Source organism: Salvelinus fontinalis, chromosome 4 (assembly GCF_029448725.1).
Source record: "Salvelinus fontinalis isolate EN_2023a chromosome 4, ASM2944872v1, whole genome shotgun sequence".
Taxonomy (NCBI): domain Eukaryota; kingdom Metazoa; phylum Chordata; class Actinopteri; order Salmoniformes; family Salmonidae; genus Salvelinus; species Salvelinus fontinalis.
In genome coordinates, this window is record NC_074668.1 from 21,022,140 (window position 1) to 21,048,344 (window position 26,205).

At 41.8% G+C, this 26,205-nt stretch overlaps 2 protein-coding genes across 5 annotated transcripts in view; both read right to left on the reverse strand.

The window, feature by feature from the left end:
• Positions 1-908: 908 nt before the first annotated feature.
• Positions 909-8,041, reverse strand: LOC129853319 (P2Y purinoceptor 2-like). Its single transcript, XM_055919224.1, has one exon. It carries the CDS (start codon positions 2,018-2,020, stop codon positions 911-913), a length of 1,110 nt encoding a protein of 369 aa, XP_055775199.1. The 5' UTR covers positions 2,021-8,041; the 3' UTR covers positions 909-910.
• A 99-nt stretch (positions 8,042-8,140) lies between these two features.
• Positions 8,141-26,205, reverse strand: part of LOC129853312 (negative elongation factor B-like) — a 28,032-nt gene continuing 9,967 nt past the window's right edge. For 3 of the 4 annotated variants that reach the window (XM_055919216.1, XM_055919215.1, XM_055919214.1), the window contains 12 exons: positions 20,116-20,276; positions 19,910-20,009; positions 19,241-19,471; positions 18,593-18,778; positions 18,347-18,459; positions 18,137-18,239; positions 17,919-18,014; positions 17,083-17,225; positions 16,385-16,491; positions 16,128-16,269; positions 15,827-15,935; positions 8,141-8,637 (listed from right to left, as the gene is read on the reverse strand). In XM_055919216.1, coding sequence (XP_055775191.1) covers positions 8,479-8,637; positions 15,827-15,935; positions 16,128-16,269; positions 16,385-16,491; positions 17,083-17,225; positions 17,919-18,014; positions 18,137-18,239; positions 18,347-18,459; positions 18,593-18,778; positions 19,241-19,471; positions 19,910-20,009; positions 20,116-20,276 — 1,650 coding nt within the window. In that variant the 3' untranslated portion in view covers positions 8,141-8,478. The remainder of the gene's footprint in view (positions 8,638-15,826; positions 15,936-16,127; positions 16,270-16,384; positions 16,492-17,082; positions 17,226-17,918; positions 18,015-18,136; positions 18,240-18,346; positions 18,460-18,592; positions 18,779-19,240; positions 19,472-19,909; positions 20,010-20,115; positions 20,277-26,205) is intronic. The other variant, XM_055919217.1, reaches the window with a different exon arrangement.

Below are 26,205 nucleotides of genomic sequence, written 5' to 3' on the forward strand. Positions count from 1 at the left end.
GCGCCCGTGTCGGGGCGAGGGGACGGTTTAAAGTTATACTGTTACATCTAGTGACTTCCTGCATGATGCGGGGAAAGTAATGACAAGATTTTTTCTTCATCAGCAACGCAATCATCAAGCCACAAAAAAAGTACTTTAAACAAAACCATACAGTATAACTGACTAAAATTGACTTATTACAAATGAAGACTGTGAAAAAGATCTTCCTTTTAAAATGCATACAATATACAATTGAATGAGTTTAAAACAGAGCATGTTTTGCTTTACAATTACAGTATGCCATATGACAGTATCAAATTGTATTATAACACATCAATAAAATAATACATTTATGATCACTCAGGTAACTTTCAAAATAAAGGAAACACGAACATAAAGTGTCTTAATAGGGTGTTGGGTCACCACGGGCCAACAGAATAGCTTCAATGTGCCTTGTCATATATTCTACAAGTGTCTGGAACTCTATTGAAAGGATGCGACACTATTCTTCAACGAGAAATTCCATAATTTGGTATTTGTTTGATGGTGGTGGAAAAGTCTGTCTCAGGTTCTGCTCCAGAATCTCCCATGTGTTCAATTGGGTTGAAATCTGGTGACTGACTGACTGACTAGCCATTGTAGCCAAAATAATAGGCAAATGGGCATTTCTATACATGACCCTAAGCATGATGAGATGTTAATTGCCTAATTAACTCAGCAACCACATATGTGTGGAAGCACCTGCTTTCAATATACTTTGTATCCCTCGTTTACTCAAGTGTTTCCTTTATTTTGGCACTTACCCGTACATTCTTTCTTCACAGGTCCCATGTCAATGTTATAGATACTATTTATGTAAAAAAGAAAAAGACACTGAGCAAACACAATAAACAATAAGCCAATGTGATTATACTACTATGAGGTTCCTTATTCAAGACGTGTTCGAATGCTGGGTGTGGATGTCTTCTAAGACAATGGAGGGAGAATTAATAGCAGTATCATAGATGATCTGGTCATTTGTGGCCGGGTCTTTTTTAAACTTGACATCAAATTTTCTGAGAGACCTGTGAATAGCCTTGACAAAGTTGTGTGATCCAAAACAATAAAGCAATGGGTCCAGGCAGCAGTTTGCTCCAGCCAAAATCCAGGAGACATAGTATGCAGTCTCCACCTGCAGGAGAAGACTGCATTGTTCTGGAAAGTACTTCTTTAATATGACAGCCACAGTTCTTATCACGTTCAGAGGCGTGAAGCACAGTGCAAATATCACCAGACACATGGCCACCATTTTACGTGACTTGGCCTTTATATCACGGCCCTTGGACATGTTGATATTCATGCGAGACATTGAACTTGCTAGCTGAACATAGCAGGTCACTGCTACTGAGAGAGGCAGCAGGAACCCAGGGATGAGCATAACGAAGTTGATGGCGAAGTAGACGTCAATGTATTTTTCCTGATGAATGCTGAGACATTGTGTGCGGTTTCCCATTGGGCTTGTGTTTAATGAGAAGAAACAGGCAATCCCCTTAGCCAGCAAAAACAACCAGACTCCAGCACACAGATTCTGAACAAACGCCTTTCGTTTCATACAGGAGCCCCTTTTAAACTGGACAACTGCCACGTATCGATGAATGCTGATGAGTGTTAGGAACATGATACTGCCATAGAAGTGAATGCTCAGCAAGGCAATCTTCAGCTTGCACAGAAAAGCTCCAAACGGCCAGTGGCTACCCATAAGAAAGTATGTTGCCATTAATGGTGCAACTGGTGTGATAACAGCGTCACTGACAGCCAAATGAAACTGCAGGACAGTACCAGAGCTCCACTGTGGTATACGGCAGCAGAAGACCCACAGACTGAAACTGTTGAGGAAGAAACCAACCAGGACAACCAGGAGGAGGAAAACAGTGATGGACACATGTTGGGGTTCCACTGTACAGGACTCAGAGAGACTTCTGTTGTCCAGAGGCAACACGGACGGAGACACTGTGCTGTTCATTTTAGGATGGGATGTATGGGGTATGCAGGCTATTAACATTCACCTTAAGAAAAAACAGAGCAAATTGGAATAGATTACTAGTCAGACCACAAAGAAACTGTGAAATGGTACATATTTTGTTAAAGAAATTATGCAGACATTGTGTGTTACATCCTTGTTCATTCTTATAAGGTGGTGTTCAGTGTAGTCAGACCGTAGAACTGAAAACACATTAAAACAGGATGTAAAACTTAGAAATTAAGTGAAAACAGATCTCACCCCAAGTCAACTATCGCAAGGACATCACATCTGTCACAAAATAGCTTTAAATTCTAACAAATAGTACTCTGATTTAAAGTTTAACCATATTTTAAAATGAACATTCAATCAATATATGATTATATGATTTAAAGCAACTTCAAGCTTACATACACTCCCCTCCATATTTAAAAAAAGAGTTTACATTTGGCTCCATACTCCAGCATTTTGGATTCCACATTTTAGCCTCACTGCCCAAAAAAACACGAGGGAAGTGTAACTGAACACAACTGTGAAAAGTTTATCAGAATCCAATTAGTTGCAGGTTAAAATATCTATACACAATGACACTTTTAAAGGAAAATACTGCATTATGGAGAAGCTTGTGCTCATGATGAAAGGTCATAACATCCACTTTTGAGTAGTCTACTTACTTAAGCTCGTGCTTGCAGTCCATCAGTTGGACAAGACCTGAATGACAAACTAGTTATAACTTCCCCTGACTTCTATATGAGGATATGGTCTGCTGTAGTCGCACACAACCATGGTATGTAATATATACAGGCAGAAGCAGAATTGGTCATTCTCATAACCACGTGTTGAAGCACAAATATGGGCAAGATCAAATTATTCTTCCTGTGTGGTTACAAGAGTCAAAACCCCCAACTTTATTATAGCCAGGATGTGAAACCACTTCACCGAATGTGTACAGTACATGCTTGAAATCTTACTGTAGCATTTCAAACAAGGACATACAAACTTTCATTTTCAAGAAGATTTTCAAATGGCAGTTGTCATTGTGTAAAACTTGGAACAGTTCTTGAGTAATGGATTTAAATAAACAAACAGTTAACATTTATTTATTAAATAAATGTAAAAAAATTATTCTAACTTTATCTTTATTTTATGTCTTTCCTATAAGTCCAATCATTTAGATTTGTTGTATTCTATTTTGAGTCTAATGTCTTGAAATGCTAAGAATAGAATCAGTATTTCTACATTGTGAATTCCAAATTCTTTACTTTGTCCAATTACCATAGCAATACCAAGGAACTTTAAATGAATAGGTGTCGCTATGGTAATTAGACAAAGAATTCACAAGAATGCAGCAATAATGATCATATTATTAAGATTTGAGACAATAAAAAGACTAAGTTTGTTCATTCTGTATAATCATGTAGCCTACCCACTATAAAGACACATTTGTAATTTTTCTCACATTCAATGTTTGACAGCTAAAAATGTCCAGTTTGTGGAAACTCAAACAAACCACTCCAGTGGCACCAGAAAAAAGCTCTGGAACGCCCCTGGATTTTGTGCAATGCATTGGTAAAGCACTGCTACAGCCCAGGTCAGAAGTAGCCAGACACAACAACACAGCGAGACAGGCTCCAAATCAAGTGAGAAGAAAACAGGTAGGGGGATCATGATGCCAGAGGCACTAATTTGCAAATCATCTGACATTTAACCGTTTCAAAACTACAGCCATGTCTCTTCCTCTGATATTATTTTGTTATGCAGATAAGATATACTATCAGAAGCAGGTCAGCATGCTTCAAGTCATCCTCAAAGCATGAGAACACATCAATGCTTTCCATTGATCCACGGTAGGCTAGCAACATAGTACATTCTATTAGAGACTAACATTAATCACATCAGATGAAAAGATAGTAATGCTATAGATGTACATTTGAGAAGGCCTATGCAAGTCTGGCCAGACACATGACGTAGTGCGAGATAGTATCAATTCCAGTTACTATCACCTTTCCAGTTGTAACACAGTTACATGGAGATGTGTGATGTCGGTTCTTTCCGATGAGTTTAGGGTTCTTTACGATGAGTTCTTAGTGTTCCATTGTAACAGGTCGGGGACAGTCAATGTGGACAAGTGGAGTCAAAGTGAGCTGTCTGAATGGGACATCAACAGGATCAGCAGTGGTGGTGGCAGGATTTTTTCCACTGGGGTAGCTATGGGGTAGCTTGTTCACTGCATAGGGGTGGATTACATGCACACACGCGGTCACGTCCATGAGGTGAGGGAGAACGATGTCGACCTCGATCACCAAATATCTTCGACTCTACATATGTACTCAACGTGTCATTGAAAATCATGTCAGGGTTTGCAAGAAACCAACGGTTAACTCCCAAACAGCCCTCCATTACCAATTAGCTTGGGTTCAATATTTTACAGCTAGTAGCTATAGGAAACAACATAACTATCTGCAAATCTTTAGCTACTAGCTAATATTTACAACTTTGCAAAAAGTCAAGTGCAACAATTTTGAAACAATAGGAATCGGGTCGTAAAACAGATCAATGGTCAGATACACACACATCCTGATTTAAACGGATTTAGCTAGCGATTTAAAATATCTGACTCTGGATCAGGGGATAGATACAAGCAAATTTTACATAGTTCAAAGACATATCAAATCAGCCGGATTTTTCAACCACTCAAATTCAAGAGATTCTGTCAGAGCCAATGTGTTATGTAGGCTGGACCCTGAGCAGTCAGAGCTCGTTTGTGAGAACAGGATTTTGAGAGACAGAAAAATGTAGACTCATTATATATATTGAAATTAAAACATTATTCATTTCTTTCTTGGGGGTGCTAGGCCTATTTTTGATGGAACTTCAGCACCGTCTTGCCCCGGCCCAAAGCCGCCACTGAGGATCAGGAATTCCCGAATGTCCAAGCCCTTTAGAATACCAAGCGCAGCATCACAGGTGAGTTGACTCTTGCTAACACAAACTCTTTCATGAGTATTGAGGGGTAAGAGGAAAGATAACATCAATGATGTGTCTCTTCCTTCAGAGTGCCAATGTCTCACGGGTAACCACTGCTAGGACCCAACACTTACATGATTTTAAGACCGACACACTGCAGGACAGCCAGAGTCAGCTCAGAGCTGATACCAGCCTAAAGAGCATTGATCTTATGCAGTACAGGAAATCAGTCCATGTGAGGAATGGTGGTTTGAAGCCTTTGAAACCTGTTGGCCCACAGAGACCAAGTATATTCCAGTGTACTGGCATAACTCCAGGTAAAGTCACATTGTTCCTGTTCTTTCATTTAAAACTGAGCATTCTTTCTACTGTAACCATTGATAAAACACTTAGTTGTTCAAGACTGTTTCACCTTTTGTTATGTGATGATAAATCACATTCCCTCCTTAGACCCTATGAAGAATGTGCAAGAGAAATACCACCAGGGTGACAACACGGCTCCTGTGTTCAGGCGCTTCTATGAGGTGATGCTTGAGGAGCCACAGAGGAGAAGTCGAAACAGGCGAAGGCAAGCACTGACATTTCCTTGACAACTCTGTCACAGTTTGTTTGGCTCGCAGGATTAGCTAACTGGTAATATTCACTTTCCCTCAAACATGATATCATTGTTTCCCTCCTATAGATCTGCCCACACATCAGGAACGTTTGGAGGTCACATGGATGACGAACACCTAGAGACTGCTACATCAGGTTACTGCCTGGAGGTCCCTAGCTGGTCCCCAGACGCCCTGCAGCTTCAGCTAGAGGGCCTGTGTCTGCAGGGGGAGTGGGGCCAGCTGGGTGGGGGTAAGAGGTATAGCTCACTACCTACAAGTCACCCAGTAAAAGAGACTTTCTTCAAGAGTGTGGTGTCAAATGACTCCCATAAGCACGCAGGGTGTGCGAGTGCCAGGAAAATAGAGGACACAAGTAAAGAGGACAGTTCGAAGGACACAGCAGACCCTTTCTTCATTAACAAGTGGGATCCAGGCCAGCTTAAAGTCACCTTCACACTTAAAGACTCAAATGAGCAGATGATAAAGAGCATCCTCCAAAAGACACCCTCTTCCTGAAACTCAGCAAGAATCGAGTCCATATTCTTCATAGTGGTCACTTGACATCAGAGGTGGAAAAAGTACCCAATTGTCATACTTGAGTAAAAGTAAAGATACCGTAATCAAAAGTGACTTAAGTAAAAGTGAACTACACCCAGTGAAATATTACTTGAGTAAAAGTCTAAAAGTATTGGTTTTAAATATACTTAAGTATCAAAAGTAAAAATGATTTCAAATTCCTTATATTAAGCCATACAGACAGCACCATTTTTTACATTTACGGACAGCCAGGGGCACACTCCAGACATAATTTATAAATTGACCATGTGTGTTTAGTGAGTCCGCCAGATCATAGACAGTAGAAATGACCAGGGATGTTCTCTTGATAAAGAGCGTGAATTGGACCCTTTTCCTGTCCTGCTAAGCACTCAAAATGTAAACGTGTACTGTTGGGTGTCAGGGAAAATGTATGGAGGAAAATGTACATCAATTTCTTTAGGAATGTAGTGAAGAAAAATTTGTCAAAAATATAAATAGTAAAGTACAGAAAAAAATACTTAAGTAGTACTTAAAAGTAGTGTAAGTAAAAATACTTTAACTTTACACTGCTGCTTTACATTGTGAGGTCTGAGAAGAAATTAAAAGGTCTGGCTGCTATAGTTTCAACATACTGTATGTCTGATATTTTAACTCCTGTATGAGTCATTGCTGCCCTTGACAACTTCCATTTTTTATACTATTTTTGGACTTCAAGAGACACTATAAAGGTCAAAAGTATATGGACACCTGCTCGTCGAACATCTCATTCCAAATTCATGGGTATGAATATGGAATTGGTCCGCCCTTTGCTGCTATAACCATACTCCACTCTTCTGTGAAGGCTTTCCACTAGATGTTGGAACATTGCTGCAGGGACTTGCTTCCATTCAGTCACAAGAGCATTAGTGAGGTCGGGCACTGATTGTCATGCTGGGGACTGAAATGTGACTGAAGGAACACAAACATAGGCACAGACACAGGCATACAAACACATGATAACATACGCTCTATAAAACACAAGTACACATGGATTTTGTGTTGTATATATGTGGTAGTGGAGTACGGGCCTGAGGGCACACAGTGTGTTGTGAATTCTGTAATGAATGTATTGTAATGTTTTTAAAATTGTATAACTGCCTTCATTTTGCCGGACCCCAGGAAAAAAGTCACTGCTGCCTTTGCAGCAGCTAATGGGAATCCATAATAAATACAAATGCTGAAACAGGAAAGGCCTTCCCCAAACTGTTGCCACAAAGTTGGAAGCACAGAATCGTCTAAAATGTTATTGTATGCTGTAGCGTTAAAATTTCCCTTCAGTGGAACTAAGGGGCCTAGCCCGAAACAGCCCCAGACCATTATTCCTCCACCACCAAACTTTACAGTTGGCACTATGCATTCGTGCCGGTAGCGCTCTCCTTGCATCTGCCAAACCCAGATTTGTCCGTAGGACTGCAAGATCGTGAAGTGATTCATCACTCCAGAGAACACGATTCCACTGCTCCAGAGTCCAATAGCAGCGAGTTTTACACCACTCCAGCCAAGGCTTGGCATTGAGCATGGTGATCTTAGGCTTGTGTGTCTGCTTGGCCATGGAAACCCATTTCATGAAGCTCCCGACGAACAGTTCTTGTGCTGACGTTGCTTCCAGAGGCAGTTTGGAACTCGGTAGTGAGTGTTGCAACAGAGGGCAGACGTTTTTTTAAGCGCTTCAGCACTCAGCGGTACCGTTCTGTGAGCTTATGTGGCCTACCACTTTGTGGCTGAGCTGTTGTTGCTCCTAGACGTTTCCACTTCACAATAACATCACTTACAGTTGACCGGGGCAGCTCTAGCGGGGCAGAAATTTGATGAACTGACTTGTTGGAAAGGTGGCATCCAATGACGGTGCCACACTGAAAGTCAATGAGCTCTTTAGTAAGGCCATTCTACTGCCGGTGTTTGTCTATGGAGATTGTAGGGGTGTCCACATACTCGTGTGTATATATAGTATAAACTTTTTTTAACCATTTCTAAATAAATGTATTTAAAGCATGCGTCACCACTGACAGTAGATACACACACATTGACATTCAGTCTTTATAGATCCAGTACATAAGAAAATATACTTTCAACAATAATTAAGCAAGACTACATATTTATAAAATTAAAAGTAATAATTCACACTGAAAAACATTGGCAACTGAGTTACATTTTTAAAGCTGGAAGACTGCTTCAAATACGACATCTTAATAAAAACAAGTATTAGAAAACAAACTAAACCTTCACCATAATACCTAGAGGAAATTACATTTAGTCATTTTTCATGTGGTTTCATGAGCAAACCTAAATTCAACATGTAATATCAGCATCTTTTTTTCAGACTAATTGGTTCCCCTCTTTTGCTGCTCCCTACCACCTCTCTCAGATGGATGTTGTTGGAGTGGAAGCTGTAGTGGGCACTTTAACAGGATGGAGCCCCAGGTCCAGGGAGGGTGCTTCGTCTGGCTGTGGAGGACTCTTCTTTTGGGCCTCCAGTTTCTCTGTCAGCTTGGTGAATAGCTCCTTTACCTGGTCACTGCTCTGTGGACACCAGACAAGCACAGAGAATGAAGAATATGGAAATACAGTAGTTATGCCATAGGGCCAGGAGCTTTCCCATGGCCCTGACTATGGGACGTGACTATGTGACCTGAGTAGGAAAAACTCTGTTATAAGCCACATGTAATTGTCAGAACAGTAAAACGTAAGGTTACTTGATGTAACCCCAGCTCTATGATATTATGAGTGAGGAGTCTCACAATGGATATCGCTTGGGGGTGGAGCCAATCTAGGAAGATCCAAATATAAGTGGCTGTAATACGGTCTCATCTCACTTCTAAGTACAGTTGAAGTCGGAAGTCTACATACACCTTAGCCAAATACATTTAAAAACTGTTTTTCACAATTCCTGACATTTAATCCCAGTAAAAATTCCCTGTCTTAGGTCAGTTAGGATCACCACTTTAGTTTAAGAATGTGAAATGTCAGAATAATAGTAGAGAGAATAATTTATTTCAGCTTTTATTTCTTTCCTCACATTCCCAGTGGGTCAGAAGTTTACATACACTCAATTCGTATTTGGTAGCATTGCCTTTAAATGGTTTAACTTGGGTCAAATGTTTTGGGTAGGCTTCCACAAGCTTCCCACAATAAGTTGGGTAAATTTTGGCCCATTCCTCCTGACAGAGCTGGTGTAACTGAGTCAGGTTGTAGGCCTCCTTGCTCGCACATGTTTTTTCAGTTCTGCCCTCAAATTTTCTATGGGATTGAGGTCAGGGAGTTCTGATGGCCACTCCAATACCTTGACTTTGTTGTCCTTAAACCATTTTGCCACAAGTTTGGCAATATGCTTGGGGTCATTGTTCATTTGGAAGACCCATTTGCGACCAAGCTTTAACTTCCTGACTGATGTCTTGAGATGTGGCTTCAATATATCCACATAATTTTATTTTCCTCATGATGCCATCCATTTTGTGAAGTGCACCAGTCCCTCCTGCAGCAAAGCACCCCCACAACATGATGCTGCCACCCCCGTGCTTCACGGTTGGGAGGGTGTTCTTCGACTTGCAAGCCTCCCCCTTTTTCCTCCAAACATAACAATTGTCATTATGGCCAAACAGTTCTATTTTTGTTTCATCAGACCAGAGGACATTTCTCCAAAAAGTGAGATATTTTCCCCCATGTGCAGTTGCAAATCGTAGTCTGGCTTTTTTTAATGGTGGTTTTGGAGCAGTGGATTCTTTCTTCCTTGCTGAGTGGCCTTTCAGGTTATGTTGATATAGGACTCGTTTTACTGTGGATTTAGATACTTTTGTACCCGTTTCCTCCAGCATCTTCACAAGGTCCTTTGCTGTTGTTCTGGGATTGATTTGCACTTTTCGCACCAAAGTACGTTCATCTCTAGGAGACAGAATGTGTCTCCTTCCTGAGCGGTATGACGGCTGCCTGCGTGGTCCCATGATGTTTATACTTGCGCACTATTGTTTGTACAGATGAACGTGGTACCTTCAAGCGTTTGGAAATTGCTCCCAAGGATGAACCAGACTTGTGGGGGTCTACAATTTGTTTTGAGGTCTTGGCTGATTTCTTTTGATTTTCCCATGATGTCAAGCAAAGAGGCACTGAGTTTGAAGGTAGGCCTTGAAATACTTCCACAGGTACACCTCTAATTGACTCAAATGATGTCAATTAGCCTATCAGAAGCTTCTAAAGCCATGACATAATTTTATGGAATTTTCCAAGCTGTTTAAAAAGGCACAGTCAACTTAGTGTATGTAAACTTCTGACCCACTGGAATTGTGATACAGTGAATTAAAAGTGAAATAATCTGTCTTAACAATTGTTGGAAAAATTACTTGTGTCATGCACAAAGTAGATGTCCTACCCGACTAGACAAAACTATAGTTTGTTAACAAGTAATTTGTGGAGTTGTTGAAAAACGAGTTTTAATGACTCCAACATAAGTGTATGTAAACTTCCGACTTCAAATGTACATGTGGTCTTCCTTACGCAGAGCGTGAGGGACACACTGAGTCACCTCACTCATAATATCATAGTCCCTGGGTTACGTCAAGTAACCTTATGTAGGTAGGCCGTCATTGTAAGTAAGAATTTGTTCTTAACTGACTTGCCTAGTTAAATAAAATTAAAATGTAGCCAACTCCAGTAGAGCTCCTAATATCTTCAAAGCCAAGTCTAGACAGGATCAACCCTCAGAACTCCCGACAGTAAGCACCGTATGCTCTAATGAGGGCACAGTGATGTCCAGTTGGTATGGGGGGTAGCCCTGCATTACAGATCTCTTGAACAGCGACGCTTTGAACAATGCCCACGACGCAGCCATATCTCTGTTGTAGTGAGCACTCAGGCCCTTCGGAGGTTGTAAACCCTTGCTGTTATATGCCAGTAAAATAGCCATCATCATCCGATGGGATAAACACTTGCGAGAAATTGGTCCCAAGAAACAAAGAGCAGATTGCTCTTTCATAGGGCTCTCGTCCGGGCATTTAGATATGCAATGGACGTACTGGACACAAGCAGTGGAGACGCTCATCCTCCATGGAGGACAAGGCTGGTGGGTGAAAGGCCAACAGCTGCAAAGTGAGGCGACTATAAGCACAACTTACTTCAGGCAAAGTAACTAACCTTGGATGACCCCAGGGCAAAGCTCAGGCACTAGTGGTGGACTGACAGAGCGCGCAATTCCCCCACCTGTTTTGCGGATATAATAGCTAAAAGTAAAGCAGTTTTAAACGAGATAAATCAAATTTCCATGCTTTCCAGCGGCACGAACGGCTGCTGTGAAATGGCCTCGAGCACAGCAGAAGGGTCCCAGGATGAGACTAGACGTCTGGGTACTGGGCACCCTTTTAAAAGACGGACGAGGTGGTACTTCCCCACTGTACCATTGTCGAAGCCTATGTTGCAGGCCAAGTACACCTTTGCAGTGTAAAAGGCTTGTCCTTGTCCAAAAGGTCCTGGAGGAGGCAGAGTAACTCTGGAACTGAGCAAAGAAAGGGAAGGATCTGTTTCTGATCACACCGTCTATCAAACACACCACACTTCTTGTTGTGTAGTATGAGTGTATACGGGGCTGTAATGCTCTGAAGTCTCCACGAAATTCAGCAGCAGGTCTGTCGCATTAAGATTCATCCTCTCATGGGCCAGGACCAAAGAGCCCCAATGTTCGGATTGCGATGGAAAATCATTCTGTTCACTTGGGTCAGCAGATTGCGTACCGGTAGTTGCCAGGGCTGGTCGAATAGGAGTGACAGATCTGCTAAGCATAGCCTTCCTGGCCAGAAAGGGGCTATTAGGATGAGAGACCACTGCTGTTCTGACTCTGGAGAGAATCAGACAGAGGGGGGAAATGCGTAAAGCTGTACTCTTGGCCATGGGTGTGCCAGCGCGTCTACCCCTAGTAGCGCATCATTGCTTGTCATTGAAAAGAACAGCAGGTTCCTCACAGTAGGTATGGTGTTCTTTGGTTTTTGGTCTCATCTGACCATATGACATTCTCCCAATCTTCTTCTGGATCATCCAAATGCTCTCTAGCAAACTTCAGACGGGCCTGGACATGTACTGGCTTAAGCAGGGGGACACGTCTTGCACTGCAGGATTTGAGTCCCTGGCGGCGTAGTGTGTTACTGATGGTAGGCTTTGTTACTTTGGTCCCAGCTCTCTGCAGGTCATTCACTAGGTCCCCCCGTGTGGTTCTGGGATTTTTGCTCACCGTTCTTGTGATCATTTTGACCCCACGGGGTGAGATCTTGCGTGGAGCCCCAGATCGAGGAAGATTATCAGTGGTCTTGTATGTCTTCCATTTCCTAATAATTGCTCCCACAGTTGATTTCTTCAAACCAAGCTGCTTACCTATTGCAGATTCAGTCTTCCCAGCCTGGTGCAGGTCTACAATTTTGTTTCTGATGTCCTTTGACAGCTCTTTGGACTTGGCCATAGTGGAGTTTGGAGTGTGACTGTTTGAGGTTGTGGACAAGTGTCTTTTATACTGATAACAAGTTTAAATAGGTGCCATTAATTCAGGTATCGAGTGGAGGACAGAGGAGCCTCTTAAAGAAGAAGTTACATGTCTGTGAGAGCCAGAAATCTTGCTTGTTTGTAGGTGACCAAATACTTATTTTCCACCATAATTTGCAAATAAATTCATAAAAAATCCTACAATGTGATTTTCTGGATTTTTCCCCCTCATTTTGTCTGTCATAGTTGAAGTGTACCTATGATGCAAATTACAGGCCTCATCTTTTTAAGTGGGAGAACTTGCACAATTGGTGGCTGACTAAATACTTTTCTGCCCCACTGTATATACATTTGTTGTAATGACAACTACAACAATATTGAATGAACAATGAACACTTATTTTAACTTAATATAATACATAAATAAAAATCTATTTAGTCTCAAATAAATAATAAAACATGTTAAATTTGGTTTAAATAATGCAAAAACAGTGTTGGAGAAAGAAAGTAAAAGTGCAATATGTGCCATGTAAAAAAGCTCACGTTTAAGTTCCTTGCTCAAAACATGAGAACAAATGAAAGCTGGTGGTTCAATATTCCCAGTTCTTCAATATTCCCAGTTAATAAGTTTTAGGTTGTAGTTATTATAGGAATTATGACGCGTCGACTATTTCTCTCCATACCATTTGTATTTCATATACCTTTGACTATTGGATGTTCTTATAGGCATTTTAGTATTGCCAGCCTAATCTCAGGAGTTGATAGGCTTGAAGTCATAAACAGCGCTGTGCTTCAAGCATTGCTAAGAGCTGCTCGCAAACGCGGTAAAGTGCTGTTTGAATGAATGCTGCCTACCACCGCTCAGTCAGACTGTTCTATCAAATATCAAATCATAGACTTAATTATAATAAACACAGAAATAAGAGCCTTAGGTCAATAATATGGTTAAATTCGGAAACTATAATTTTGAATCTTTCAGTGAAATACGTAACCGTTCCGGTTCGGGTGGCAACCCTAAGTCTAAATATTGCTGTTACATTGCACAACCTTCAATGTTATAATTATGTAAAATTCTGGCAAATTAGTTCACAGTTCGCAAAGAGCCAGGCGGCCCAAACTGTTGCATATACCCTGACTCTGCTTGTACTGAACGCAAGAGAAGTGACACAATTTCCCTAGTTAATATCGCCTGCTAACATGAATTTCGTTTAAGTAAATATGCAGGTTTAAAAAATATACTTCTGTGTATTTGTTTTAAGAAAGGCATTGATGTTTACGGTTAGGTACATTTGTGCAATGATTGTGCTTTTTTCGCGAATGCGCTTTTGTTAAACCATCACCCGTTTGGCGAAGTTGAAATAGGCTGTGATTTGATGATAAATTAACATGCACTGCATTGATTATATGCAAAGCAGGACAAGCTAGTTAACCTAGTAATATCATCAACCATGTGTAGTTAACTTGTGATTATGTGAAGATTGATTGTTTTTTTATAAGATAAGTTTAATGCTAGCTAGCAACTTACCTTCGCTCCTTGCAGCCACAAGGTTCTTTTCCACGCTTGTGGAAATAGGCATCCTGCAAATCAACTATAATGAACCAATAGCCTTGATGAATGAAGAGAGACCACACGTTTCGCCTAACATTATAGAACGTGAACTTTCTCAGATAGCTGATGAGGACCCGTAGGTCCAATTTGGGGTGCTGCCCTACCCTTCTTGGGAACCAGGAAGTAACGAGAGTAGAAACTGCTCTGTGCTTCTGCTACTACTCAGATCTTCCTTATGCTCAACAGAGAGGACATCTCCTGCTCTAGTATTTGTCGCCAGTCACTACAGAAACCAACATTCTGTTCTAAGTTTGGCGGTTCTCTGGTGAACTGAAGTCGGTAGCCTCTCGTAACCATGGATAGAACCCAGGGATGGAAGTGTAGCAAGTGGGTCACTGCCGTAGCACCCTGTGGTCCTCTTTTGGTTATATGTTCTGTGCTCCTGGCGAAATGCTTTGGTGCAACAGTGGTATTTTTATTTGAAAAGGCAAATGCACACGAACGGGGACAGTGCTTTGTGGCAACTGAAATCTTGTCTTCTGGCCTCTGACTCAACCAACAAGGGTGTTGAGGGGAACACTACGGTATGGAGAACACTCCGGGGGAGAGTGGTCTGCTCCATCTTTCCTGTGCTTTGATATAAAAACGATGGGCCGCTGCACTGGGGAACACGCTCTGGTGGAGCAGACGTGCCACTCCTGTAGTCTTCAGACCAGGAGGGGGCAGGGCCGAACATCGTGTGAACCATGCACTGCTCCCCTCTGCTGCTGGGGAGGGACCCCTAGGACCGTCTTCCCCTCTTTCCTCCAGGGGAATCGTTAGGGCGGGACATTGAAACATCTACAGCGAATGACCGCTCGGTCTCCTGTAGTTCTCCTTGACAGGCCATCAGTGAGCGGTAACGTACAGTGCCCTAACAGATCATGCTGCGGACAGATATACCATCCGGAGGATGCTAAGCGGACGAAGGCTAGCCGTGAGCCTCGACACTGAGAAGTAGATTTTGTTGTGAGCTCAATCCTCTCGACGAGAAGCTACTGTCCTATGCTTGGCCGCTGAGTCCTTCATTGTCCACCTCTGAACAGGTTAGCAGGAAAGCAGAGGTTCAAGTCGCGGCAGAGTCCTTCATTGTCCACCTGTGAACAGGTTAGCAGGAAAACAGAGGTCCAAGTCGATCGTTAGGAGAGTCGTAGAGGATCTACATCAAATCCGTGAGGAAGACGAAAGAAGTGAGATGAGAGCACATTACGGCCACATATATGGGAAGTGGAGTGTCTACAACAATCATGTTGTGTGATTGGATCTTCCTAGACTGGCTCCACCCCCAAACACCCACCACCTAGTGTGAGCGACAGACAAAAAAAATTTACATAACCACAATCATTGATCTTATGTGGTTAATATTACGTTTTCATGGAGAAAAAATGCATGATTACATCATTAGTTATTCAGGTGTTTCAATTAAAGATGAATGAAAGGTTTTGTATAATTTACGCCAGTAATTTTGATGAGCCAAAACGGATCTCTGAAAATTGTGCGCAATTGTTTACATCATCATTCATTTAGTATGATATTGTGCAAATAAAACATGTAATAATCCTGCAATCCCGAAATGCAATTTGTGCAATGTGTTACGAATTTGTAAGTGCTCAAGATCCTGTTCAATCTCCTTTGGAACCTTCATGCAATATGGCAGTTTGCCCACCTGTTTTGAGGGTTCCAGGGTTTTCACTAAGGTCTCCACACAAGATGGCAGCACTTTCTGGTGAAGGTGAAGCAGCAGGCGTAGGTTGTGTCTGTGAACATTTTCTTTACTGGAATACACATAAAAATATGTCAGGGAGTAATGGCTTATGTGAGATAAAGGTAAAATATATGACCATTAGTACAGGAAGTATAGTACTCTACCTCAATTTCACACATTTCATAAATGTTTAGTAACATTTCCATTAATTTCAAATGAAATACTTGCAGTAATCTCCTGTATGTCCCAGGAAAAGACAGACCTGGAGAAAGAGGTGAGGAGGAAGCCATCAAACACAGCAGAGCAGAACTCTTCAGTCCCAAACTCATCAGAAAGCAAGGTGAGGTGTGCTGTCAGGAGGTGCAGGAAGATGTCTCCAAAGGCCATGTCATTGTAGGTCTCCACTGCAGTTATATGATATAGACAAAACAATGGTGAGAGCCAGGTTAACAACAATTTACTAACAGTATTTATTTATTTATTTCTATTAACCTGTGGCAAAACAAGTGCAGAACCTACCCAATGCGGGAAGTAACCTTTGTAAGGCATTCTTGTTCCTCTGCTTGGCAATGTGGAGTGCGTAGTACAGACCCATCTCACAAGCCACCCTGTTCTCCTGCAGGTACCTAGGGCAGGGGAAAACTTACTTTAATCAAAGAGGGTCCTCATTCAGACCTGGGTTCAAATACATGTGTATTTAAACATGTTATTTAAATACTTATTTTCTGTGTATTTGAGTATTTTCAAATGATGTATTGAAGTATTTTCAAAAATAATTATATAAATAGCCTACTATTTGAAAGTATTTTAAATACTTATTTCAAATACTATTTTTAAATACCTGAGTTAAATGCATGGGAGTTTATTTGAGTCAGTGTATTTGAGTATTTTACAAAACCTTCCAAGTACATTTCCTAATACATTCCAACATTGAACAACTTGTCTTTACTTAGTTCCAAATATCTTTGAAAGTAATTTAAATGCCCTACATAGTATTTGAACCCAGGTCTGTCCTCATTAAACATACAGCAGTTTCATGTACACTGTAAATAACACTTATCAATGTATATTTTAGAATATCAATACTACTTGTTCTACATTTTTTACATGATAATGTTCTTAATGTCAACACACATATACAAAATTACAGACATGCCAAGTCTACCAGAGTAACAGTATGTCCCTTCCCCAGTGTGACATCCCATCCCAGTAATTACTTGTTGAAGTTATCAGGCAGGGCTGTGGGGTAGGAGAGGGAGGTCTTCTCCTCACTAGGGAGTTTCTGCTCTACAGTGAAGGTGTAGTCGTCCACAAGTACAGACAACATGGCTGGGAGAAAACGGGTCACAACTTCCAGTTCCTGAGAGGGAAAGAATCAAATAAGTCTCTGCCCTGGCTGGTTATGTCACATCTACGCCATCTAGCTGTAGTTCATTGTATTATTTTATATATATTCTGTTTTACCCCCTTTTCTCCCCAATTTTGTGGTATCCAATTGGTAGTTACAGTTGTCTCATCGCGGCAACTCCCGTACAGACTTGGGAGAGGCGAATGTCGAGAGCCATGCGTCCTCCGAAACACAACCCAACCGCACTGCTTCTTGACACAATACCCATTTAACCCGGAAGCCAGCCGCACCAATGTGTCGGAGGAAACACCGTACACCTGGCGACCGTGTCAGCGTGCACTACGCCCGGCCCGCCACAGGAGTCACTAGTTCGCGATGGGACAAGGACATCTCTGCCGTCCAAACCCTCCCCTAACCCGGACGACGCTGGGCCAATTGTGCGCCGCCCCATTGGTCTCCCGGTCGCGGCCGGCTGCGACAGAGCCTGGACTCGAATCTCTAGTGGCACAGCTAGCACTGCCTTAGACCACTGCACCACTCGGGAGGACCTAGCTGTAGTTCATTGTAAAGAGGTTGTTTTCCTGCTCTGCGCATCAAACTATTGTTGCTGTGCAGCTCATAAGTAATGTAATACAGACAGCTAAACTCACTGAAAAAAAATAAGTGATTATAAAATAATACTCATGGAAAGAAGTGACTGCATACCAATCGAGGCTCTTTAAAGACCTGGCTGTCAATCATATCCCAAGCACCTTGTCCAAGAGACAGCATTCTGAGTAACAGCATCAGGTCTGGACTGTCCTGTTCATTTACACAGAAACATCTCTTTAGTAGTGGCAATAGGTCTTCACATAGCATCGACAGAATATGGAAATGGACACAAAAACATATAAGGCCACGAATGACAACATTGAATGTCTTACTCTGGGTAGAGCATCCTGGCTTAGCAATTCTTGCAGGTTTCGGACCGTACTCAAAACCAGGGTGTTACTGGCAAATGGGTCACACAGTATCATGGACAGGTCCCTGGAAAGCAAGAAGACCCTTAACATTTTTTTCACATCTTTTTATTAATCCTAAAATGGTGGAATAAGACATGTTCAATCACATTTCCTCCATTCTTCTTCTCTCACCCAAGTACTTCCTCCTGTCCTTTCTTCACTCCATCCAGAAAACCTTGCAACTCCCGGGCTCGCTTGGCATCCACAAACTTCTCACGGATACAGGCATCCAAGCACCAGGTGAACTGCCAAGATATAGACGTACAGCACTCTGCACAAGTATGCAGAACATTCGGCAACGTATTTGCATATATTTGAAATCAATACTATTCCTGTTTGTCTACAGAAGGCATGCTGTACACATGAGTTAGGGCATACCTTGTGGCAGGAGTCTACTGAGCAGATCTCACTGATGTCCAGGTCATGGAGGGACATGAGCAGCTCTGCACGCAGGGTGCAGTAGTGGACATTACGAGTACGCAGGAAAAGTGTTCGCAGAAACTGGAGCACCATGTCATATAGTTTCACATTCTTTCCAATCATCTGGGTCAGTTTCAAGACTACCTAAACAGAAAAAGGGTTAGTCTCAAGCACACCCAACTCTCTCTTGAATTTACAGACTAACAAATGGTTGACTGGGTAAAAAACTATGGACTCTTGTTATTAGGGCCGGGATGATACTTGTTAGTATGGTGGCAAGGAAACAAAACAATAAGCACATTTAACTTCTTTAGGAAAACAATCTTAAACAAACAGTTATGCTGTCATCCAGAGTCATATTTATTTTCCAAGCTATAGCATGCAATATTTTACGTACAGCAGGTTTTTAAAGAACCAAAGATTTTGATCTGCCTTGTGTTATCATTTTGTCCATAAAAAGAATAGTGTGATACTGGTATCGTCACAGCCCTACTTGTTATAATGGGTTCATGGCCCTAATCATAACAAATGCTTATTGGAATGTGAACAGAATCTATTGGGAGTGAATAAGTAATGAAAAGGTCCAGATGTACTGGGGTGGCTCACCTCTCCTTGGCGTCTTGCTTTGGGGGAGGGGCTGAAGAAGTTGTGCAGAATAGAGAGATCGCTGCTGAAAAGTGCTGCCTCCTTTGCCACGATATACTGCTTGAGCAGGGGCGAGACCTCATCTCCGAAGAGAGCCTGGTTTTCCTGCCAGATCTGCCTCTTCACCTCAACAGCACAGACCTTATACAGTTCCTTATCAGCCATCACAAGCTTCAGCTTTTTCTCTGGTACCTGTTCATAGGGAAATAAACACTCAATCAGAACATACATTTCAAACACTGAGCTGTGGTAGAGATCAAGGTACTTTGGAGACAAAATCATGGAAAACAAGTCACGTCTTATGGCTAATGCGATTTACAAAGAACTATAAATTGAAAAACAAGTGCATTCACTTAAAGCTAGAATCCTTAAAATTGGTGAAACTGCCACATCCGTTTGGGATATTAAAACGAAGAAGTTACTGCAAACAACAAACACTGTTTTTCCCCCCGCCTCAGACATCATTGCACAGGAGATTGAACAGCAGAGTACGTACCTGTTTTTACCATGCTGCCGGAGGCTCCTCTCCTCTATTCCAACAACAAAACTATAACAAACGCGCTGGGGCGAACAGTGGAGCTGTTTCCCCTAATGCAGATTGTATTTGAAGGTGGGAAAACCGAGACTTGCCTTTGGAAGATGCTTCAGCACCTGCATGACCACTGGCTGAATGGAAGGCATCTTCACCAGCGGAAAGCTCTTCTCCAGCAGCTCTTTAAGTTTACCATAACTGTAGAGGGAGCAGGAATACCCAGAAACTCAATGTCTAAAATACATGTACAATGGTTGATGATTTCTCTATGAAGACCTGCTGTTTACTAGCATAGATGTCGCACCGGTCCTCATCCTTGCCCTCCGCGATAGTACGGACTCGCTCCATCAACTTGTCACGAAGCTCGTCAAAGACAGACTGGTGAAACTCCAATCGAGGAGTTCCGTGAAGGTCCAGGAAGGGAAGAGCTGACTGAAGAGTTGGTAACAAAATGCCATTTTCTGTCTGCAAAACAACACAGCCCACACAGACCGATGAAGGTGAGATAATAATCAATGCACTGACATGGTGGTGTTACTCATTTGATAATCATTGCAGGGATAATTGTGTAATCTAATATTACTCATGGAGCCTGCTTATCAGGGTTGAGTGGGTTACTTTCTAAATGTAATCTGTTACAGTTACTATTCACCTGTCTAGAATTGTAATAAGTAACAGAATTTTTGGGATTACCCAAACTCCATACCAATCTAATTACTTTCAGATTACCTTTCCCTTAAGAGGCATTAGAAAAAGACAAAAGGATCCATGAGTCTACATAGTGGTCTCGGACTTGCTCAAATGGAACGAACTTAAAAAACATGTGCCTTTTTTCATGCTGAATTGAAAAACAATTCAGGTATTTTTTTCAAACATCCTTCCTGAATTTAAAAGTAATACAAGAAGTAATGCTTACAATAATTTAGCTGGTAACAAATTATTACAGTTTTTAAAAATGTGTAATCAGATTACATGTACTAGATGGTGAGCTGTAGCAAGCCATTTGCTTTAGTTTCGAGATGATCAATCTATGTCGAGAGAGGAGCTGGTTTTTACATAGTGTATATATTCCTTCTTAATACATTTCCATTTGTTGGCAATGTCAATTCTTGCACATTTTTTCTAAATTCTTACTTTCACGTTCACTAGCTGGACAGCCAAATGCCGCCGACTACTAAACTGTAAACCAATTAAAACTTGTTCACTATCCAGATACCATCTCTGCTGATCAAATTTGCCAATCACATTCTCTGTATCTAAGGTACTAAACACAGCTGGTAACAGCTCGAGAGAGAGTCTTTATTTATTTGTAATCTAACTATTTAGCTGTAAAATGACTCCCAACTTAAAATGCATTAACCTTAGTAATGTAGCTAGCTTGCTAGTTAGCAGGAGCAGATAGCTTTAATCACTAGCTAGCATGTCATTCCAGGACAAGGAGGGTTTTAGCTATCAATTTAATCCAAGTAATAATTTAAGACAAAAAAATGAATCTATACGACAAGTAGTGTAAAGCGAATACAGTCATCAAGGCAGGGCCCACTAATTTCATTCATAATGACAAATAAGAAATGCCACATTATTCCTGTCGATAGCTAGAGTAAGATGATTGGAGAGCAACCTGCCTCAGACTGCTAGGATGTTAATTTTCTAGCTCACAAACTACATTCCTTTGTCGTGACCATTTATTTTACTCATATGTGGCCTGAGCACACAAATTATCCTTGATAGAAGGGAGAATACTGAAGCATGGGTTGATGACAGTTCTACAGTCTCCATCAAAGGCCCGGGCTTTTGGCATAGATGGTAAAGCTCTCATTTCTGGACTGTAACATTGTAAGATTGTGCCCGCCACAGCACGTGACATATACAGTGCATTTGGAAAGTATTCAGACCCCTTGACTTTACCCACATTTTGTTACGTTACAGCCTTATTCTAAAATTGATTCATTGTATTTTTTCCTCATCAATCTACACACAATACCCCATAATGACAAAGCAAAAATATAAGTATTAAGACCCTTTACTCAGTACTTTGTTGAAGCACCATTGGCATCGATTACAACCTTGGGTCTTCTTGGGTATGACGGTACAAGCTTGGCACACCTGTATTTGGGTAGTTTCTCACATTCTTCTCTGCAGATCCTCTCAAGCTCTGTCAGGTTGGATGGGGAGCGTTGCTGCACAGCTATTGTCAGGTCTCCCAGAAATGTAAGATCGGGTTCAAGTCCGGGCTCTCGTTGGGCCACTCAAGGACATTCAGAGACTTGACCCGAAGCCATTACTGCATTGTCTTGGCTGTATGCGTAGGATCGTTGTCCTGTTGGAAGGTGAACCTTCACCTCAGTTTGAGGTCGTGAGCGCTCTGGAGCAGGTTTTCATCAAGGATCTCTATACTTCGCTCCGTTCATCTTTGCTTTGATCCTGACTAGTCTCCCAGTCCCTGCCGCTGAAAGACATCCTCAAAGCATGATGCTGCCACCACCATAGGGATGGTGCCAGGTTTCCTCCAGACGTGACGCTTGGCCTTCAGGGCAAAGAGTTCCATCATGGCATCTTGTTTCTCATGGTCAGAGTATTTAGGTGTCTTTTGACAAACTCCAAGCGGGATGTCATGTGCCTTTTGTCATGTGCCAATCTCCACAGAGGAACTCTGGAGCTCTGTCAGTGACCATCGTTTTCTTGGTCACCCTCAGTTTGAACGGGTGTCCAGGTCTAGCAAGAGTCTTGGTGGTTCCAAACTTCTTCCATTTAATAATGGAGGCCACTGTGTTCTTGGGGACCTTCAAAGCTGCAGAAATGTTTTGGTACCCTTCCCCAGATCTGTGCTTTGACACAATCCCTTCTCGGAACTCTACATACAATTCCTTCGACCTCATGGCTTGGTTTTTGCTCTGACATGCACTGTCAACTGTAGGACCTTATATAGATAGATGTATGCCTTTCCAAATCATGTCCAATCAATTGAATTTACCACAGGTGGACTCCAATCAAATTGTAGAAACATCTCAAGGATGATCAATGGAAACAGAATGCACCTGAGCTCAAATTCAACTCTCATAGCAAATGGTCTAAAAATTTCAAAAATACTGTTTTTGCTTTGTCATTATGGGGTAGTGTATAGATTGCTGAGGATTTTATTTTAAATCCATTTCCACAAAGGCTGTAAAGAATATGGAAAAAGTCAAGGGGTCTGAGTAGTTTCCAAAGTATGGTAGGTTACACTATATTTAGATAATTCAAATACTGCCCGAGACACCTTTGCTATTTGTCTCTGTACTCAATAAATGGTAAAACACTATTTGGGATTGTATTCGAATGCATATGCATGAAATGTACATTATGGAAACATGCCTCACACCCAGTCATAGTTACTAGAATAATACATAACTGTTAACAATAATTGTTAATAACAACCTTCTAAAAGTTTATGGTGCAAAAGTTACTAACCACTTAAATATACTCACATTCACTGAACATTTAGTATTTGGAACTCAAACAATTAACCGACTGCTTTTTCTATAATCCTACCGGCCCTTTATCATTCTCCATATCTTATATTCTAATGCATCCAACATTATGCATAACCACCATGGGATTGGGCAGCTGCTATTTGACAACTGATCTAGTTAGAAATCAAACGCTGGTTAGATTATTGCAGGGCACATTGTACAGCTGTTTTTAGAGAGGATTGTATTTCAAGGTATGCCATGTGTGTAGGCTATGCCATATGTATTGGTTAATATGCATATGCAGCTGTCGTTTTTAAACCTTCATTCTAGCATACATGACACACGCATCTTTCCATCGACATGCTTTTATCTGGGGTTCTATGCAAATTATATGATTGAATGTTTCTTTAAGCCTGCAGCTAAACTCAGCAAAAAAAATGAACTTCCTCAATGTCAACTGCGTTTATTTTCAGCAAACTTAACGTGTAAATATTTGTATTAACATAACAAGATTCAACAACTGAGACATAAACTAAACAAGTTCCACAGACATATGACTAACAGAAATGGAATAATGTGTCCCTGAACAAAAGGGGGGTCAAAATCAAAAGTAACAGTCAGTATCTGGTGTGGCCACCAGCTGCATTAAGTACTGCAGTGCATCTTCTCCTCATGGACTGCACCTGATTTGCCTGTTCTTGCTGTGAGATGTTACCCCACTCTTCCACCAATGCACCTGCAAGTTCCCAGACATTTCTGGGGGGAATGGCCCTAGCCCTCACCCTCCAATCCAACAGTTCCCAGACGTGCTCAATGGGATTTAGATCTGGGCTCTTCGCTGGCCATGGCAGAACACTGACATTCCTGTTTTGCAGGAAATCACGCACAGAAGAGCAGTATGGCTGGTGGCATTGTCATGCTGGAGGGTCATGTCAGGATGAGCCTGCAGGAAGGGTACCACATGAGGGAGGAGGATGTCTTCCCTGTAACGCACAGCGTTGAGATTGCAGGCGTTGACAACAAGCTCAGTCCGATGATGCTGTGACACACCGCCCGAGACCATGACGGACCTTCCACCTCCAAATCGATCCCGCTCCAGAGTACAGGCCTCGGTGTAAAGCTCATTCATTCGACAATAAACGTGAATCCGACCATCACCCCTGGTGAGACAAAACTGCGACTCGTCAGTGAAGAGCACTTTTTGCCAGTCCTGTCTGGTCCAGCGACGGTGGGTTTGTGCACATAGACGACATCGTTGCCGGTGATGTCTGGTAAGGACCTGCCTTACAACAGGCCTACAAGCCCTCAGTCCAGCCTCACTCAGCCTATTGCAGACAGTCTGAGCACTGATGGAGGGATTGTGCGTTCCTGGTGTAACTCGGGCAGTTGTTGTTGCCATCCTGTACCAGTCCCGCAGGTGTGATGTTCGGATGTACCGATCCTGTGCAGGTGTTGTTACACGTGGTCTGCCACTGCGAGGCCAATCAGCTGTCTGTCCTGTAGCGCTGTCTTAGGCATCTCACAGTAGGCATCTCAATGGCCACATCTGCAGTCCTCATGCCTCCTTGCAGCATGCCTAAGGGACATTCACACAGATGAGCAGGGACCCTGGGCATCTTTCTGTTCGTCAGTAGAAAGGCCTATTTAGTGTCCTAAGTTCTCATAACTGTGACCTTAATTGCCTACCGTCTAAGCTATTAGTGTCTTAACGTCCGTTCCACAGGTGCATGTTCAATAATTGTTTATGGTTCATTGAACAAGCATGGGAAACAGTTTTTAAACCCTTTACAATGAAGATCTGTGAAGTTATTTGGATTTTTACGAATTATCTTTGAAAGACAGGGTCCTGAAAAAGGGACGTTTATTTTTTTGCTGAGTTTAGTTACATGAAATGAGACAATCATGCCAAAACATTGAAATGAAATTGAATTCACTGACAGAGATAGCTAATGAAGCACTAGCTTCCTGAGCAGGTACATTGACAATATTAGCTGGCTAGGCTAGTCAACTGTAACATTGGCTAGCTTTCAATAAATTGGCTAAATGGTCAACGGAGTTACCTCTTCATATGATCAAGACCTATACGTTGTATCAAACAAAACCTTTGGAAATAACAGAAAACATAGCATCATTAATGCGCCTGACATATCTTCTTTAGTAGGACCATTGTTGTTCTAGTGAAGGAGGAGCAATACTTTTTGATGACATTATGAAGAAAAAATCAAAACAGGCCTGGCTGCGCTTCAGGCTGTTGCACAAACAGAGACAGACACGTCATGGATACATGACACACAGCATAAAATAATGCACTGTTTACCAACTTATGGTAGCCAACACACTATAACCGGAAGTGACAACAACAGTGTCACATCAAAGGTGACAGGCTCATGGTGCTGAAAGGACAGCAACCTTAATACCTTTGCACCCCATGGCTCTGAAGGAGAGACAATTTTGGTCAAACACAGACACTACTGATAGACAGGAGACAGCAGTCACAGACAGCAGGCCCCATGAAATCATACCAATACGAAAGCACAACCATTTCATGTGCAAAGTGAAATTAACAAACCAGCTATTTCTTCCCATTGCAAATATATTTTATAGCTTTCATCACACTAACCAGTGATTTAAAGTTTAAATGTAACAATGTTTCTCAGTCATTCTTTCAAAGAGATAGCTAACAGCAAGTGAGCTGCAACAAAAAACAGTGCCACGAACCAGATGATGATAATTTGTAAACAAAGTTTGAAAGTTAATCTTGAAAAGGGTGATGCTAACAAATTAGCAAACATCTACCCTTAAAGTTGATAACAGCTGCTGCAGTCGCCCTTTTCACACTACTACAACACCTGCTAGCTAACGTTACTAGCGTTAACATGGAAAAACTACTGCTTGCAACACTGATTATTTTCTCTTGTTCTCCAAACCTCAGGTGCCTTATT